A 16582-nucleotide genomic window follows, 5' to 3' on the forward strand; every position below is an offset into this window, starting at 1 on the left:
CACCTGATTGGCTGACTGGCGCCTGCTGACCAGATAAAGGTAGGACATTGCCTGAACTGGTAGTGAGCAATTGTGTGTGTTGCAGTTTGCATTCAGTTTAGAGGTGATGGGGGTGAAGTCCCTGGAGGTGAGAGAGCCAGGGCTCGCCTGCATTTCCCTCTGGGTATCACATGGTGGTTTGGGTGCCCCAGCAAGTGAGAGAGACTGGGGCCCCCGGCTGTCGTGCGAACCAGTGTTTGTGATATAATCATTGCAGCCCAGCATCTTATGACGAGTGACTGGAAAAGCACAGATCCTCTTCCCATTCAACACCTTTAAGCTTTGGTTGCCCATAATTTAACATTAGAACAGAGTTTGAGAAATAAACCCTTACAGTCCAAGGCTAGTGGCTCTTATCTCCTTTCCAATTGGAAGCAACTGCTAAACAATGGTTGGGCATTGATGAGTACCTTCAATAATGGAGTTATGTTGTTTCTTCTCTTTTTTACTTGTTTGTTTCTGTATTGTAATTCTAACCTAAACCATCTCAGCCTCTTGAAAATAGATGGTTTATAATTTATAAGATCTATGACAGTTATTATGGTCTCTGTATGTAACACTCAGTAGGTTTTTACAATCACTGCTCTGAGTTAACTACCTCCAGATGTGGTAGCTCTCCCCTTCCAGGCTGTTAGGCCATGCAAATGCCATGCATACGACTGTGGATTTTTAGTCAAAACAATTTTATTGGATACTCCAAATAAAGTGCAACGCGTTTCGAGGGATACAAACCCGCTTCATCAGGCAATAACAGATAGGAGTAAACAGCATCTGCCAGTATCATCAACGCTGAGTGCCTCCGTGAAACTGTTTACTCCTATATGTTATTGCCTGATGAAGCGGGTTTGTACCCCGCGAAACGCGTTGCACTTTATTTGGAGTATCCAATAAAATTGTTTTGACTGAAAATCCACAGTCGTATGTTCTGCTTGGAGGAGGTAAGTCCACCACCACCTCCTCTATTACCAAGATGGGTTTTTAAGTTCTTTTAGTGGTTTTTATCCTGTTGGCGCCTCTGTTATCCTATTATCTACATCAAGTCCACCCTTGGTGGAGGGTTGTACCCTTCCTTCTTCTACTACAGAGAGCGACTTTTTAATCCTGAGTGGGGTCAGGACAATCTCCCCACCTGCTTTGATAGTGGTTGCCTAATTGCTAACCCTGGTTTGTGAGTATTAAATTAATATTATTACTCTATCAATTATACATTACCAGTACTTACTACACTATATTGGTGTTCTCTCTTTTTCTTGTCCAAATATTATTTATTCTCATGCATGTAATTTGTTGACCCTTTTGCATAAAAGCATTTTTTATAAAAACTTATTGTGGAAAAAAAACTCTACACAAATCCTTGAAAAAACGTAATTTATTCCCAAAACATTTCCCACACTCAGCACATGAATAGCGCTTCTCACCAGTGTGAGATCTCTTATGAATGACAAATTATGATTTATTCCCCAACATTTCCCACTCCCAGCACATGCATAGAGCTACTCACCAGTGTGAGTTCTCTTATGTCTGGTAAGGTAACTTTTATGCCCAAAACATTTCCCACACTCAGCACATGAATGTGGCTTCTCATCAGTGTGAGATCTTTCATGTCTGTCAAGCTTTGCTTTCTCAACAAATCTTTTCCCACACTCAGCACATGAATGTGGCTTCTCACCAGTGTGATATCTCACATGCCTGATAAGGCTTGACTGACAAATAAAACCTTTCCCACACTCAGTACATGAATAGGGCTTCTCGCCAGTGTGAGATCTCTCATGGTATACAAGGCTTTCTTTATATCCAAAACATTTTCCACATTCAGCACATGAATAGGGCTTCTCACTAGTATGACATCTCTCATGTAAAATAAGAGCGGATTTACTCCCAAAACATTTCTCACACTCTGCACATGAGTAGGGTTTCTCACCAGTATGAGATCTCATATGCCTATCCAGATAATTTTTACACCCGAAACATTTCCCACACTCACCACATGAATAAGGCTTTTCACCAGTGTGAAATCTCTCATGGATGACAAGATGTGAACTCCGAAAAAAACATTTCCCACACTCAGCACATGAATAGGGCTTCTCGCCAGTATGAGATCTCTCATGTCCGACAAGATCAGATTTACTCCCAAAACATTTCCCACACTCAGAACATGAAAAGGGTTTTTCATTAGTGTGAGACCTCTCATGTTTGACTAGACAAGATTTAACCCTAAAACATTTCCCACACTCAGAGCATGAGTATGGTTTCTCACCAGTGTGAGATCTCTCATGTATGATAAGACCTGATTTCTGAAGAAAACATTTCCCACACTTAGCACATGAATAGGGCTTCTCACCAGTGTGAGCTCTCTCATGTATGATAAGACCTGATTTCTGAAGAAAACATTTCCCACACTCAGAACATGTATAGGGCTTCTCACCATTGTGAGATCTCTTATGCATGACAAGAGATGATTTCCGAACAAAACATTTCCCACACGCAGTACATGAATAGGGCTTCTCACCAGTGTGAGATCTTTTATGTACGACAAGCTCTGATTTACGCCCAAAACATTTCCCACACTCAGTGCATGGATAAGGATTTTCACCAGTGTGGGTTCTCACATGACTGATAAGCTGTGATTTACACACAAAACATTTCCCACACTCATCACATGAATAAGGCTTCTCACCAGTGTGAGATCTCTCATGTATGACAAGATGGGACTTACGCCCAAAACATTTCCCACACTCAGCACATGAATAGGGCTTCTCACCAGTGTGACATCTCTCATGTCTAACAAGACATGATTTCCGAACAAAACATTTCCCACACTTAGCACATGAATGGGGCTTCTCACCAGTGTGGGTTCTCTCATGACTGACAAGCTGTAGTTTACTCCCAAAACATTTCCCACACTCAACACATGAGTATGGTTTCTCAGCACTGTGAAATCTCTTGTGTCTATCAAGATGGGATTTACAACTGAAACATTTCTCACACTCAGCACATGAATAGGGCTTCTCGCCAGTGTGAGATCTCTTATGTCTGACAAGATGGGATTTACAACCAAACCCTTTCCCACACTCAGCACATGAATAGGGCTTCTCGGCAGTGTGAGATCTCTCATGTCTAACAAGACTTGATTTCCGATCAAAACAGTTCCCACACTCAGCACATGAATAGGGCTTCTCACCAGTGTGAGATCTCTCATGAGTGACAAGATATGATTTTTGAACAAAACATTTCCCACATGTGGAACAGGAATAAGACCTTCCAGCAGGGGCAGAACTGTGCTTGATATGAGGCTCCTCAGGGTTAGACAGGTGAGAAGAGTCTTGGGGAATATTTGGGGTAACCAGGATATCTGCAGGAGACTCTTGTCCAGTGACATCATCATCCATTGTACAGTCTGTGGATCCAGAGAGACGAGTCTCTGAGAGGTTCCTGATGCCGGGACTCCGCCCTGCAAATAGAGAAACATCATCACTTCCTGTTAGAGAATTCTGAGGGGAGGAACAATTATCATTAGGGATAAAAGGAAAGAGGATGGTCGGCACTGCTGTACAGCTTCCTTTATTTGGCAATGTGCAGACAAGTAGGCTGTGTGTTACATCATCACCTCACAGTCCATAAGAAGAGACTAAACACGTACCGGTGCGGGGGAGAGCCCGCGGGATAAACTCTGAGCGCTACTAAACTCCTGGAACCTGTGAGTGCATACTTGTAATAAAGGCTTGTTGTTTTTATGCAATGTTGCGCTATGAGTGATATGTATTTTATCCGAGGAAACTTTTAAAGTGGAACCTATTGGAATCCTTTGTATATTGATGACTGCAACAGAAGGGAGGGATAGCGTCTGCAGGTGAGGGGAGCCTTAAATACCCCAGATGCGTTTCCTGACCATTGTGATTCGTGGTCCAACATAAAGGGTGAGTCGCTCTCCACGTGGTGCTGGTGGTGGGAGTGACATGAATTTTTGCAGCGCTGGTCAAGTACTTGAAAGTTTTACAGTTAAATAAGAAGGACTACTCGCCTATTGTTGACTTCAGCGAAGCTAAAGCTATTTTATCAAGGGACACCATGGCTTTTTAAGTGAATTGGAACAGTACTGAGGACGTTTGACTGAACCATTTCCTTGTGTACACAGAGTGGCTCTCAATTTAGGGGTGTTTTCTTGAGCCATAAGCCTCTTTTTATATGCAGAAGGTTTCATTGTTTTTATTGTGTTTATCTTTTAAGAATATCGTTTGTCTGTTATCTTATTTAGCCCATCTGAGTGAGCGCAGGGCTTTACCAGCTTCTGCTGGAATTGATGGATAATGGTGAGTGCTGGTTACTGGGAGTCTGACGGCAGTTTCACACACAAGCGCTTCTTCAGAGGCTATGCCAAGCGGGTGGGAGGCTATGACAAGGGGGCGGGAGGCTATGACAAGTGGGCGGGGCTGCAGCTATATCCACTCTAGTTGGAGAAAAAATTGTTTACTGTAAAAGTAACCTGCAATCCAAAATGACAGTGTGGGGAGATCAGGGAGAGTGAGGCCAAACAACACGGCCACTATCCCAAATGGGATGCAGTTCTCAGCACCTGTGTATATGGGCTGAGGAGTGCATAAGCCTGGTCTGTGCATTTGCAGGAGGCGGAGTCTTTCTGATGTCTCTGTTGCATGCAGTTCTCAGCACTTGTGTATATAGGCTGAGGAGTGCATAAGCCTGGTCTGTGCATTTGCAGGAGGTGGAGTCTTTCTGATGTCTCTGTTGCATGCAGTTCTCAGCACTTGTGTATATGGGCTGAGGAGTGCATAAGCCTGGTCTGTGCATTTGCAGGAGGTGGAGTCTTTCTGATGTCTCTGTTGCATGCAGTTCTCAGCACCTGTGTATATGGGCTGAGGAGTGCATAAGTCTGGTCTGTGCATTAACAGGGGGCGGAGTCTTTTGTTCACCCTATATATAAGGAAAGGTGCTGCTTGGTCCAGAGCACTTGCTCTTTCTCTACCTATGTGAGTACAGATCTGAATAATCAGGTAATAATGAAACCAGCTGTTTTCTGATTAATCGATTGCCGTAAGGCTTTGTGAAAGGAGCCCATAGTTTGGTACCGATGTTATATAGACGACCTCCTGATAACCCAGCAGGGGCATCTGATTCACTGCGTCCTGGACTTTGTCTTGAAAGGCTTGATTCACTAACAATACCGCAGCCAGACAGCGTGAGTAAACTCCTGTTACTCAAGCTAATAAATTAGCATGACTCCCTCCCATGTCTGTGCACAGTATGCATGCTAGTGGCAGTGTAGCGTGCGTTACCTAGCAACGGACAATGCTTTACCTTGCTGCGTGGTAGTGACGTATCACAACTGCGATACTTTACTAGCGATGCAGCTACTACATTAATTGATGTAGTAGCGGCCACACTGGTGGAATATGGCGGTAGCAATATGTCACTACCACGCAGCAAGGTAAAGCATCAGCCGTTGCTAGGTAACGCACGCTACACCGCCACTAGCATCCTTGGCATGCACAGAGATGGGAGGAAGTCGCGCTAATTTATTAGTGTGGGTAACAGGAGTTTACTTGCGCTGTCTGGCTGCGGTATTGTTAGTGAATAAAGTCCCATGTCTTGAAAGTGTAACAACTTTACGTAAAACTTCTAGGAAGCCTTGTGCAGGCAATGCTATGCTGTTCACAAGAAGCTGCCATCCCAGGCCCAGGATTCCAGTAGTACCCAGTGGGCGACTTCATACCTGCGTGACGTAATGCTTACACTGAGGACTCATTACAGCATGAGGTCACTGTTTTGGAACATAGAGAGTTGTCCCCCTGCACTCCTCCCAGCTAATTTTCGCCACCGCCCGGCTGTTATTTTATTGGTCTGTCATTTGCCCCAGACTTTATTCATTCCTCTTCATTCATTACAGTGGGCAGTGGCTGTGTCATTGCAGCTGTCCCGCTGTCACTCAGGGACTGAAACTTAAAAATCAGGTATGCAAGTGGCAGTTTCTGCCCGGGTCGGGACTGGGTCAGACTATAGCATAACCCTCACTGATCAGTAATTACAGACATAAAATATTTTCCTGTCAATAAATGGCTTCTGAGAGCAGAAAAGAGATCAAAAAAGGGTCAATAATTCATAGATTTTAGCTCTGGCATACTTCAATGAAGGTGTCATTGAACAGAGACAATGAAACAGTAAAAACTGAAAAACTAGATTTAAATATAAAATAAAACTGTGGGATATTTTAAAAAGTCATTTTTAGGAGAAGGAGGATAGATACAATTGTTTTTCTCATCAGTTAATTTTCACCTCGGAAGTCCTTTAACCACTGCTGTAAGTTTGCCAGACTTTATGGCTTACACTTTGTATGCTCATAGATAACCCTTGTTGTATTTAGAAACAGGCAGACAACCAAATGATCCTTCATACACTGAATGTACTGTCCTCACTGTGTGTGTTATCCTGTGCTGCCCCCGCTCATCCAGTAGCACCCAGTACCACCCCTCACCCAAGGCCCAGTGTGATCCCACACCCAGTGTGACCTTTCCCACCTGGCTACTTTTTCATGCCACCTGGCTGGGAAAAAAAATTCTAGGGAGAACACTGATAGACTGTCACTCGGGATACAATAAATGGCTGCTCAGCCCAGCTGAACACATTGCTTTGTCTAGGGACAGGCAGGATATGATGCCACAGCTTCCTGTTGCACAGCAGAGGCAGGATATGATGTCACAGCTTTCTGTTAGACAGCCGGCCCCTGCTGTGCCCACGTTTGTCACAGACTAGTTATGAATGATTGTTGAGGAATCACTTCCTGTCTTGTATTCTGATGACAAACTACATTGTGTCCCAGAGTCCAACTGTCGCGTCCAGGAGGGCTCCGTCTCTCAGTTCTTTATTGTCAGTCTCTCTTCCTCTGCTGGGACTAGACATCCTGCCTGGCTTGCTGCTGGGGGACCCTATAGGTGTGGGGTCCTACATGCTGCCCCCTGTATGGCAGTGTACTACTACACTGATCAGTGAATGGGAACACAGTTCCCATTTACCAATCTAAGTGCCACTGCCATCAATGAGATGCCCTGGCCGGAAGATATTGTGGGGGGACATCTTGTGGCCAAATAGTAAAGTTACACCTACATACACTTTTTAAATAAAAAAAACATGCATATACCATTAAAATTAACCCCTTACCTTACCCAATCTCCCATAGTTACCCCAAACAATAAATAAATTATATATATATATATATATATATATATATATATCTTAAATAGTTACCTTAGGGACTAAGTGATATACTTGCAAATGAGAGCTTGAAATTAATGATGGACGCGAAATTGAAAAAATACACCTTTATTGCCAAATAAAATATTTCCCCCATACATTGTAGTAGGGAAATATTTTAAACGTTATAATAACCGTGACAAAAGGGCAAATAAAATAGGCAAGTTTTAATTACAGTAACATGTATTGTTTTAAAACTATAATGACCAAAAACTGAGAAATAATGAAATTTTTCAATTTTTTTTCTTATTATTACCACTAAAATACATTTAGCAAATACATTTAGCATAAAATAATTCTTTGCAAAACATACCACCCAAAGAAAGCTTGATTGGTGGTGAAAAATTATTATTTCATTGTGATAAGTAGTGATAAAGTTATAGGCGAATGGAAGGGAGGAGCGCTGAAAGGTGAAAATTGCTCTGGTTCACAAGGGGAAAAAACCCTCAGAGGTGAAGTGGTTAAAGTTCTTTATACAAGAATAGAACTCTATATACTACTAATAAGGATATAGCTATATTTGTGTGCACCATACATTGTACAATCGCTAAGACAACAATTATCGATGGAGGTTTCAACCTACAGAAGAAGAGTTACTATGTTGATAAAAGGAACATTGACAATGTATATCAGAGGATGGATAACAAGTGAAGTGATGTATATTTCTGTATATATGCTTTATCTTTTTATTTATATCAACATAACTTTAGAAAATGTAAATGTTGAGTGTTGCATATTTTTTGTCCAGAGGTAACCTGTTATCCTATAAAAGAAATTCTATCTATAGTGAGACTACAAATCCACTACTTCCTGTGAAGAAACGCAGAAGAGCCGCCGCTCTGGGTCAGCAGGAGGCGGCTCTTTCCGCGCATGGCATGGTGAAATGCGGAAAAACCGCCGCCGCGTCTGACGCGGCGGTTAGCGCGCATGGCATGGTGGAACGCGGAAAAGCCGACGCGGCGGTTAGCCCCTTCTCATTGGTCCAACACTTAGGGAGGGGCTGGAGAGTGTTTTTAGTATATACACTGCTGGCTGTTCATTTGCTGGTTGTGTGGCGTTGCGATCACAACGTGGTAGCACTCAGACCTGAGTCAGATCCTAAAGTGTGCCGGGACCAGCAGGAGCTGTAATCCTACACTTAGCTAGATTCTGTTGATAGTATAAAGTACTAGTTTGATTGTGATTATCTGTTATGACCTTTTGCTTGCCTGACTATTCTTCTGAACTCTGATCCTGTACCTTGCTATTCTGATATTCTGTTGCCGAACCCCGGCTCGCCCTTAGACTCTGTATCTGCCTCTTGATTCTGTACCTCGATATTTCTGATACCCTGTTGCCGAACCCTGCTCGTTATTAGACTCTGCATCTGTCTCCTGTATCTGTACTGTATCTGTCTGTGTGGTAACGACCTGGCTTGTCCGACCTCGAGAACCGACCTCACTGTCAGAGGCGGTTCCCAGTCCTGGTAGTGACACTCCCTTCTGAGTGTCACTCTCGCTCTGTCCTTCCTATTTCCAGCCAGACTCCTCCCCCCGGGAGAGTCCAGACCCTCGGAAGGAATTGGTGCAGTGCTCCTCACTGCTCTGAGGTTCAGTCCTCTTAAGTATTACTGTCGCACCAAACACTCTTACTCCACCCAGGTGTCCAGAGGTTAGCTAATATATCTGATTATCGATGATACTACAGACCACCAATAATCTGGTATATATCTGTATTCCCAGTGATACTGCAGATCACCGGTAATCAGATCCTCTCTGTTACACCGATCGTTACAGAACGCCAGACCAGACCAATATGGACGTACACTCTGACCGTCTGGGGGCAATTGTCTCCTCAATGGACGACATCAATCGAGTGCTAGGTGGCCACCAGACACTGATTGATTCATTATCAGGGTCTTTACAAACCCTCCGGACGGCTGTTGATGAGGTACGATCCCCTCCTAGTTCTGATATACGTATGCTAGTACCTGAGAGATTTTCTGGCCACAAATCTGACTTCCGCAATTTTAGGAGTAGAGTGTTGTCATACTTCGAGTTGAGACCCCAATCCTCAAGCACTGTGGCCCAAAGGGTCACATTTAGTAAAACGTTACTTTCGGGCGATTCCCAGACCTGGGCGTACAGTTTACCTGAGAGAGACTTAGCCCTGACGTCTGTTGACGAATTCTTTAAAGCAATGGCAGTAATTTACGATGACCCAGATATTGCCTCGACTTCGGAGCGGAAGCTCAAGCTATTGCGTCAAGGCAAGGGTTCGGTCGAGGATTACGCCTCTGAATTTAGAAGGTGGTCAGTGACAGCCAGGTGGGACACCTACGCCCTGTTAGACTGCTTCTTATCTGGGTTGTCGGACAAGGTCTCTAATCTCATGTTGAGTCAGCCCGAGCCCACGACACTTGATGGAGCCATTTCATCGGCCATCAGAATCGATCTCAGATTACGCTATAAGCGACAAACCCGGGGCAAAGACCAGGTTAAGCTAGTGTCCTACGCAGCACCCCCTGAGACACCACCTCCACCTGCTTTACCTCCGCCCGAACCGATGCAGATAGGTCGGTCAAAACTGTCTCAGGTAGAGCGGAGACGCAGAATTTCAGAGCAGTTGTGCCTGTATTGTGCGGAGAAGGGTCATAGAGTGCGGAATTGCCCCAACAAGCCGGGAAACGGGCTTGCCTAGGAGTAGTGGGGGGTGACACCCTAGGCACACAATTCTCACCCCTTAAAGAAAAAAGGTTGCTTCTCCCTTGTACGATTACATGGGAGAACAAGTCTGTAGCCACTGAGGCTTTTGTTGATTCTGGCTCAGCGGCTAATTTTATGAACTATGAATTTGCTCAGAAATTGGGTATTCCTCTCACACCAGTGAAACCTCCCATCCAAGTCACGGCAGTGGACGATTCTCCTCTGCAACGGAATCGTCCCGTCACAGACTCCAGAGATGAAGGTCACTATAGGGGTACTGCATGGGGAACAACTACAGTTCTTTGTATTACATATGTCAACCTCCACTATCACCCTAGGCATGCCGTGGTTACAAGTCCATTCACCACAAATAGACTGGGCCACTGGTCAGCTAACAACCTGGTCACCTCATTGTTTTCAGCAGTGTTTAGGGAAGCTGACATTGGTTCAAACCAGGGTTCAGGTGGAAGGTGTACCAGAACAGTACTCTGAATATTCTGATGTGTTCTGTCCCAAGGCTGCTGATAAGTTGCCCCCGCATCGCCCTTTCGATTGCCCCATCGATCTCCGTTCTGGTTGTATGCCCCCTCGGGGCCATCTGTACAATTTATCTGGACCTGAAAAATTGGCCATGCAGTAGTATATCCGTGAAAATTTGGCCAAGGGCTTCATTCGCCCGTCCCGGTCGCCGGCCGGGGCAGGCTTCTTTTTCGTAAAGAAAAAAGACGGGGGCCTGCGGCTATGTATTGATTACCGGGGCCTGAATAAAATCACAGTGAAGAATCGCTATCCGTTGCCATTAATAGCCGATTTATTCACGCAGGTCACCGATGCGAAGATTTTTTCGAAACTAGATTTACGGGGGGCATACAATCTGGTGCGTATAAGAAAGGGTGATGAATGGAAAACGGCCTTTAATACACCCGACGGGCACTACGAGTACTTGGTGATAGCCTTTCGGGTTATGTAATGCCCCGGCCGTTTTCCAAGAACTCATCAATGAGGTCTTCAGGGAGGTGTTAGGGAGATGCGTTCTAGTCTATCTAGACGATATACTTATTTTTTCTAACAACCTCTCTGAGCATAGAACCCATGTCAGATTTGTACTGGACAAACTGAGGCAGAATTTACTTTACGCTAAAGTTGAGAAGTGTATCTTTGAGGTTACATCTGTCGCCTTTCTAGGGTACATAATTTCCACCTCAGGCCTGTCTATGGACCCTGCCAAGGTCTCCGCTGTTCTGGAGTGGCCTCAGCCAGTGGGGTTGAAATCTTTGCAACGTTTCTTGGGCTTTGCAAATTACTATAGAAAGTTCGTAAAGGGGTACTCCACAGTTATCGCACCTCTCACCAGTCTCACCAAGAAAGGGGCGGATACTACTCACTGGTCTCCTGAGGCTCTACATGCATTCTCTACTTTGAAGGATCTGTTCTGCTCAGCACCCATACTAAGGCACGTGGACACGTCCTTTCCTTCTGTTGTTGAGGTAGACGCCTCAGAGGTCGGGGTAGGGGCTGTGCTGTCTCAACGTTCAGGCTTACAGGGTAGATTGCACCCGTGTGCCTATTTTTCTCGGAGGTTCTCTCCAGCTGAGAGAAACTACGATATAGGCAACAGGGAGCTCCTAGCCATTAAATTGGCCTTTGAAGAATGGCGTCATTGGTTAGAAGGAGCAGAACATACAATCACGGTTTATACCGATCGCAAGAATCTGAAATACATCGAGGGGGCTAAGAGGCTAAGCCCTCGTCAGGCTCGATGGTCCCTGTTTTTCTCAAGGTTCAGATTTATAATTACGTACACTCCAGGCAGTAAGAATACTAAAGCAGATGCGCTCTCCAGGTGCTTTGAGCCAGAGACAGCACAGCCCTCTGTCCCAGAGACCATTGTCCCACAGAAATTGGTGTTAGCCTCAACTGAGACTTGGGAAGACTGGAAGGAGACTTTAAGTCCTTTTCAGCAGGACATCCCGGAAGGGAAACCGGATGGGGTTATGTTTATTCCATTACCATTCTGTCTCCAGATCCTAGAAATGGTCCATTCACACAAGAATGCTGGGCATCCTGGGGCATCCAGAACGCAAGATCTGGTGGCCAGGTGTGCTTGGTGGCCTTCTCTAACAGCAGATTGCAAAGAGTTTGTTAGGGAGTGTACGGTATGTGCAAAAAGTAAGCCCTCCCGGCTGGCACCTGTGGGTACGTTGCAGCCTTTGCCCACCCCGAATGAGCCATGGACCCACTTGTCCATGGATTTTGTGGGTGAGCTTCCTAGGTCTGAGGGCATGTCGGTCATTTGGGTGGTAGTCGACCGCTTCAGTAAAATGGCCCATTTCGTGCCTTTGAAAGGACTCCCCTCGGCCCAGGAACTGGCCGATTTTTTCATCATCCATGTTTTCCGACTGCATGGCATTCCGGAAGACATAGTGTCCGATCGGGGAGTCCAATTTGTTTCGAGATTTTGGAGGGCATTCTGTTACCAAATGGGCATGAAACTGTCATTTTCGTCGGGCTACCACCCACAGACCAATGGTCAGACTGAGAGGGTCAACCAACCTTTGGAACAGTTTTTGAGATGTTACGTTGCAGAAGCGCAGAATGATTGGGTTAAGTTTTTGCCTTACGCAGAATTTGCGCACAACAATTTAAAGAGTTCCTCCTCAGGATTTTGTCCGTTTCAGATAGTAACCGGGAAACTACCTAAATTCTCCCCATTGCCAGTCGCCTCCACTCCGTTTTCAGCTCTGGAGGCCTGGCAAAGGTCATTCAAGGACATGTGGTGGACCATAAAAAATAATTTGGAGAAGGCGTTTCAGAGTCAGAAAGGTCAAGCTGACAAGAGACGTTCCTTAGAGTGGAGATTTCAACCGGGAGACTTAGTCTGGGTGTCCACTCGCCACTTGACCCTGAGACAGCCTTCAACCAAGTTGGGGCCCAGGTTTGTGGGTCCGTTCCGGGTAGCGAGAAAGATCAACAATGTTACTTATGCCATCGATCTTCCTGCCAGCATGCGTGGCGTAAGGTCCTTCCATGTGTCCCTGCTTAAACCTGCAATTCATGTGGGTCCCACTCCTCCTCCTCCTGTGATGATAGATGATCGACCTGAGTATGAAGTCGAAAAGGTTTTAGACTCACGCATAGTACAAAACTCAGTGCAATATTTGGTACATTGGAAGGGGTATGGCATTGAGGAGAGATCATGGGTACCTGAGGGCCGCATGCATGCAGACAAATTAAGAAGGGAGTTCCACGCATTGCATCCTGATAAATCTGGTAGGAGCTGTCCGGAGTCCACTCCTCAGGGGGGGGGGGGGGGGTACTGTGAAGAAACGCGAAAGAGCCGCCGCTCTGGGTCAGCAGGAGGCGACTCTGACATGGCAGTTAGCGCGCATGACATGGTGGAACGCGGAAAAGCCGCCGTGTCCGACGCGGCGGTTAGCGCACATGGGTCAGCCAGCACATTACAATACAATACTGGTGTGGCTGGGACTGATAGTCCTCCAAGGTTCAGAATGACGCGCGTGCGCGCAGAGAGGCAGAACTTATAAGGCAGCCAGAAAAGGGTCAGCTGACCAAGCTGGTCAGCTGACAACTCTGCCCCTTCTCATTGGTCCAACACTTAGGGAGGGGCTGGAGAGTGTTTTTAGTATATATACTGCTGGCTGTTCATTTGCTGGTTGTGTGGCGTTGCGATCACAACGTGGTAGCACTCAGACCTGAGTCAGATCCTAAAGTGTGCCGGGACCAGCAGGAGCTGTAATCCTACACTTAGCTAGATTCTGTTGATAGTATAAAGTACTAGTTTGATTGTGATTATCTGTTATGACCTTTTGCTTGCCTGACTATTCTTCTGAACTCTGATCCTGTACCTTGCTATTCTGATATTCTGTTGCCGAACCCCGGCTCGCCCTTAGACTCTGTATCTGCCTCTTGATTCTGTACCTCGATATTTCTGATACCCTGTTGCCGAACCCTGATCGTTATTAGACTCCGCATCTGTCTCCTGTATCTGTACTGTATCTGTCTGTGTGGTAACGACCTGGCTTGTCCGACCTCGAGAACCGACCTCACTGTCAGAGGCGGTTCCCAGTCCTGGTAGTGACACTCCCTCCTGAGTGTCACTCTCGCTCTGTCCTTCTTATTTCCAGCCAGACTCCTCCCCCCGGGAGAGTCCAGACCCTCGGAAGGAATTGGTGCAGTGCTCCTCACTGCTCTGAGGTTCAGTCCTCTTAAGTATTACTGTCGCACCAAACACTCTTACTCCACCCAGGTGTCCAGAGGTTAGCTAATATATCTGATTATCAGTGATACTACAGACCACCAATAATCTGGTATATATCTGTATTCCCAGTGATACTGCAGATCACCGGTAATCAGATCCTCTCTGTGTTACACCGATCGTTACACTTCCTATATTATGTTGATTTATAGGCATGGTCCTTTAAGTAGTCAATAATAATTTAAGGCAGAGATCGATTAGATATTTGACACACCCTTATCAGATCTGTCATTTGTCTATTCACTCCCTGCCTGATATTCCTGCACTATGGGGGCAGCTTCCTGCTCTTGTGAATGTGAATACTTGTTTAGCATAATTACACTTGGCATAGTTGTTTACTAGAGGGATATTTTAGCTAATTTTCACTTCAGTCTCCCCTCCCCCCCAAACATCACTCACATTCTTACAGTCCCTCCCCCAATTACTGGCATCATGTGATCTATACGGGGCCCAGCTGGGACATATTTCTTAGTCAACTTAATAAGTCTTTTAAATATCGAATGTTTATCACTCACCTGTACTCATCTCTGTAATAATGTCTTCCTCCTTAGATGCTCTCATCATGTCTCCCTTTTCCACAGACTGCTTATCACTCCTCACATATGTCTCTTCTTCTTTTTCTTCTTTAATTGTCCCCATCATGTCACCCACCTCAATAAACTGTTGATCACTCCTCACATACGTCTCTTCTTCTTCTTCTTTAATTATCCCCATCATGTCACCCTCCTCTGTAGATTGCTGATCACACCTCACATACGTCTCTTCTTCTTCCTCTTTAGTTGTCCCCATTATGTCACATTCCTCTGTAGACTGCTGATCACCCCTCACATATGTCTCTTTTTCTTCTTCTTTAATTGTCTTCATTGTGTCACCCTCCTCCATCGACTGCTGATCACTCCTCACATACATCTCTTCTTCTTCCTCTTTAATTGTCTTCATCGTGTCACCCTCCTCCATAGACTGCTGGTCACTCCTCACATATGTCTTTTCTTCTTCCTCTTTAATTGTCCTCATCATGTCACCCTCCTCCATAGACTGCTGATCACTCCTCTCATATGTCTCTTCTTCTTCCTCTTTAATTGTCCCCATCATGTCACGCTCCTCCATAGACTGCTGATCACTCCTCACATTCGTCTTTTAATAATAATCTTATTTCTGAAAAGGATAACAGATTATATCTGTAAGATATTAGCAGTAATAAACAGAGCACAGGAAAGAACATAATTTGCTAGGGGGTGATAATATCCCATAAGCTGTGATATCTGCACATTCAGTACCACAGTCCTCTCTCCCAGCGTGCCTTGCTCATCATCTGGTGCTTCTCTCCTCCTCTCCATGCACACATTCCTGGGAGGTTACAGCAGTGCCGGCAGCGGTAGATGGATGAGGATGTGAGGAGAGAACAGCTGGAGACAGAGGGAGATAGGAGCAGAGGCCTGCAGCTAATTAGCTATAAATTATCATTACTTATGGCTCTGGCACCTGATGAACTAGGCAGAGGGGACTGCAGCTCTATATCCTGACCATACCTGAGTCCACCTGTCCATCACCTACTAACCCCAAACCCGTCCAAGACCTTAGCAATAAACCTCCCAGCTAGGACAGTGCCAATACCAGGACCAAAGCAGCAGAGACCACCCAACCCCTCTCCAGCTGCAGCCTCCATCTTCTCTGCCTGTCCTACCAGCCACACCCCCTGTTACCTGGCTCCACCCCCTAGTTGTGACCCACCAGCCATCATCTTCCTGCAGACTCCAACCTCTCCCACTGTGGGACTACCCAACACCAGTGACTCCTGACTCTACATTGGCTTTCTCCCATCAGATATACAATGGATATGGCTATCCGGCAGCGCTGTCTGATCTGCTGAAAATAAACACAACGGACAGATCCTGCTCCTTCAGAACCTCCCTACTCTGAGACCTCCACTGACCCACAACAACTCTATTGTACAACATATTACTGCCTGCCAGAATCTCTTCCATGAATAAGGACACTTTAATATGCGGGGGAGGGGGAGGGACTTTAACTTCTTTTTATATGGCTCAGACAAAAAAATAAAAAACAGTCTAATAGAAGCTATGAAAAAATGACTTCAATATTAAAGGCCTTCCGACTAGTAGATGCATGGAGGGTGTTTAATTTAGGTGCACTCATCTATTCTTGCTATTTAAATACACACAATTCTTACTCTAGGATTAATCTTTTTGTTTTTACAATAGGAACAACTCCTTCATGTAGCTGATATCAAAACCGGAAATTCTATTTACTCTGATAAGGTGGCCACACACCAGACATTTGTGTAAATTTCTATTCAATT

The 16582-nt window shown here is 45.3% G+C and overlaps 1 protein-coding gene across 1 annotated transcript in view; it reads right to left on the reverse strand.

The window, feature by feature from the left end:
- Positions 1–1390: 1390 nt before the first annotated feature.
- Positions 1391–16582, reverse strand: part of LOC137537151 (uncharacterized) — a 226508-nt gene continuing 211316 nt past the window's right edge. The window contains exons 10-11 of the mRNA XM_068259275.1: positions 14778–15396; positions 1391–3490 (exon numbers count right to left, since the gene is read on the reverse strand). Coding sequence (XP_068115376.1) covers positions 1533–3490; positions 14778–15396 — 2577 coding nt within the window. The 3' untranslated portion in view covers positions 1391–1532. The remainder of the gene's footprint in view (positions 3491–14777; positions 15397–16582) is intronic.

The sequence above is a fragment of the Hyperolius riggenbachi genome, chromosome 10, assembly GCF_040937935.1.
Source record: "Hyperolius riggenbachi isolate aHypRig1 chromosome 10, aHypRig1.pri, whole genome shotgun sequence".
NCBI classification, from domain to species: Eukaryota; Metazoa; Chordata; class Amphibia; order Anura; family Hyperoliidae; genus Hyperolius; species Hyperolius riggenbachi.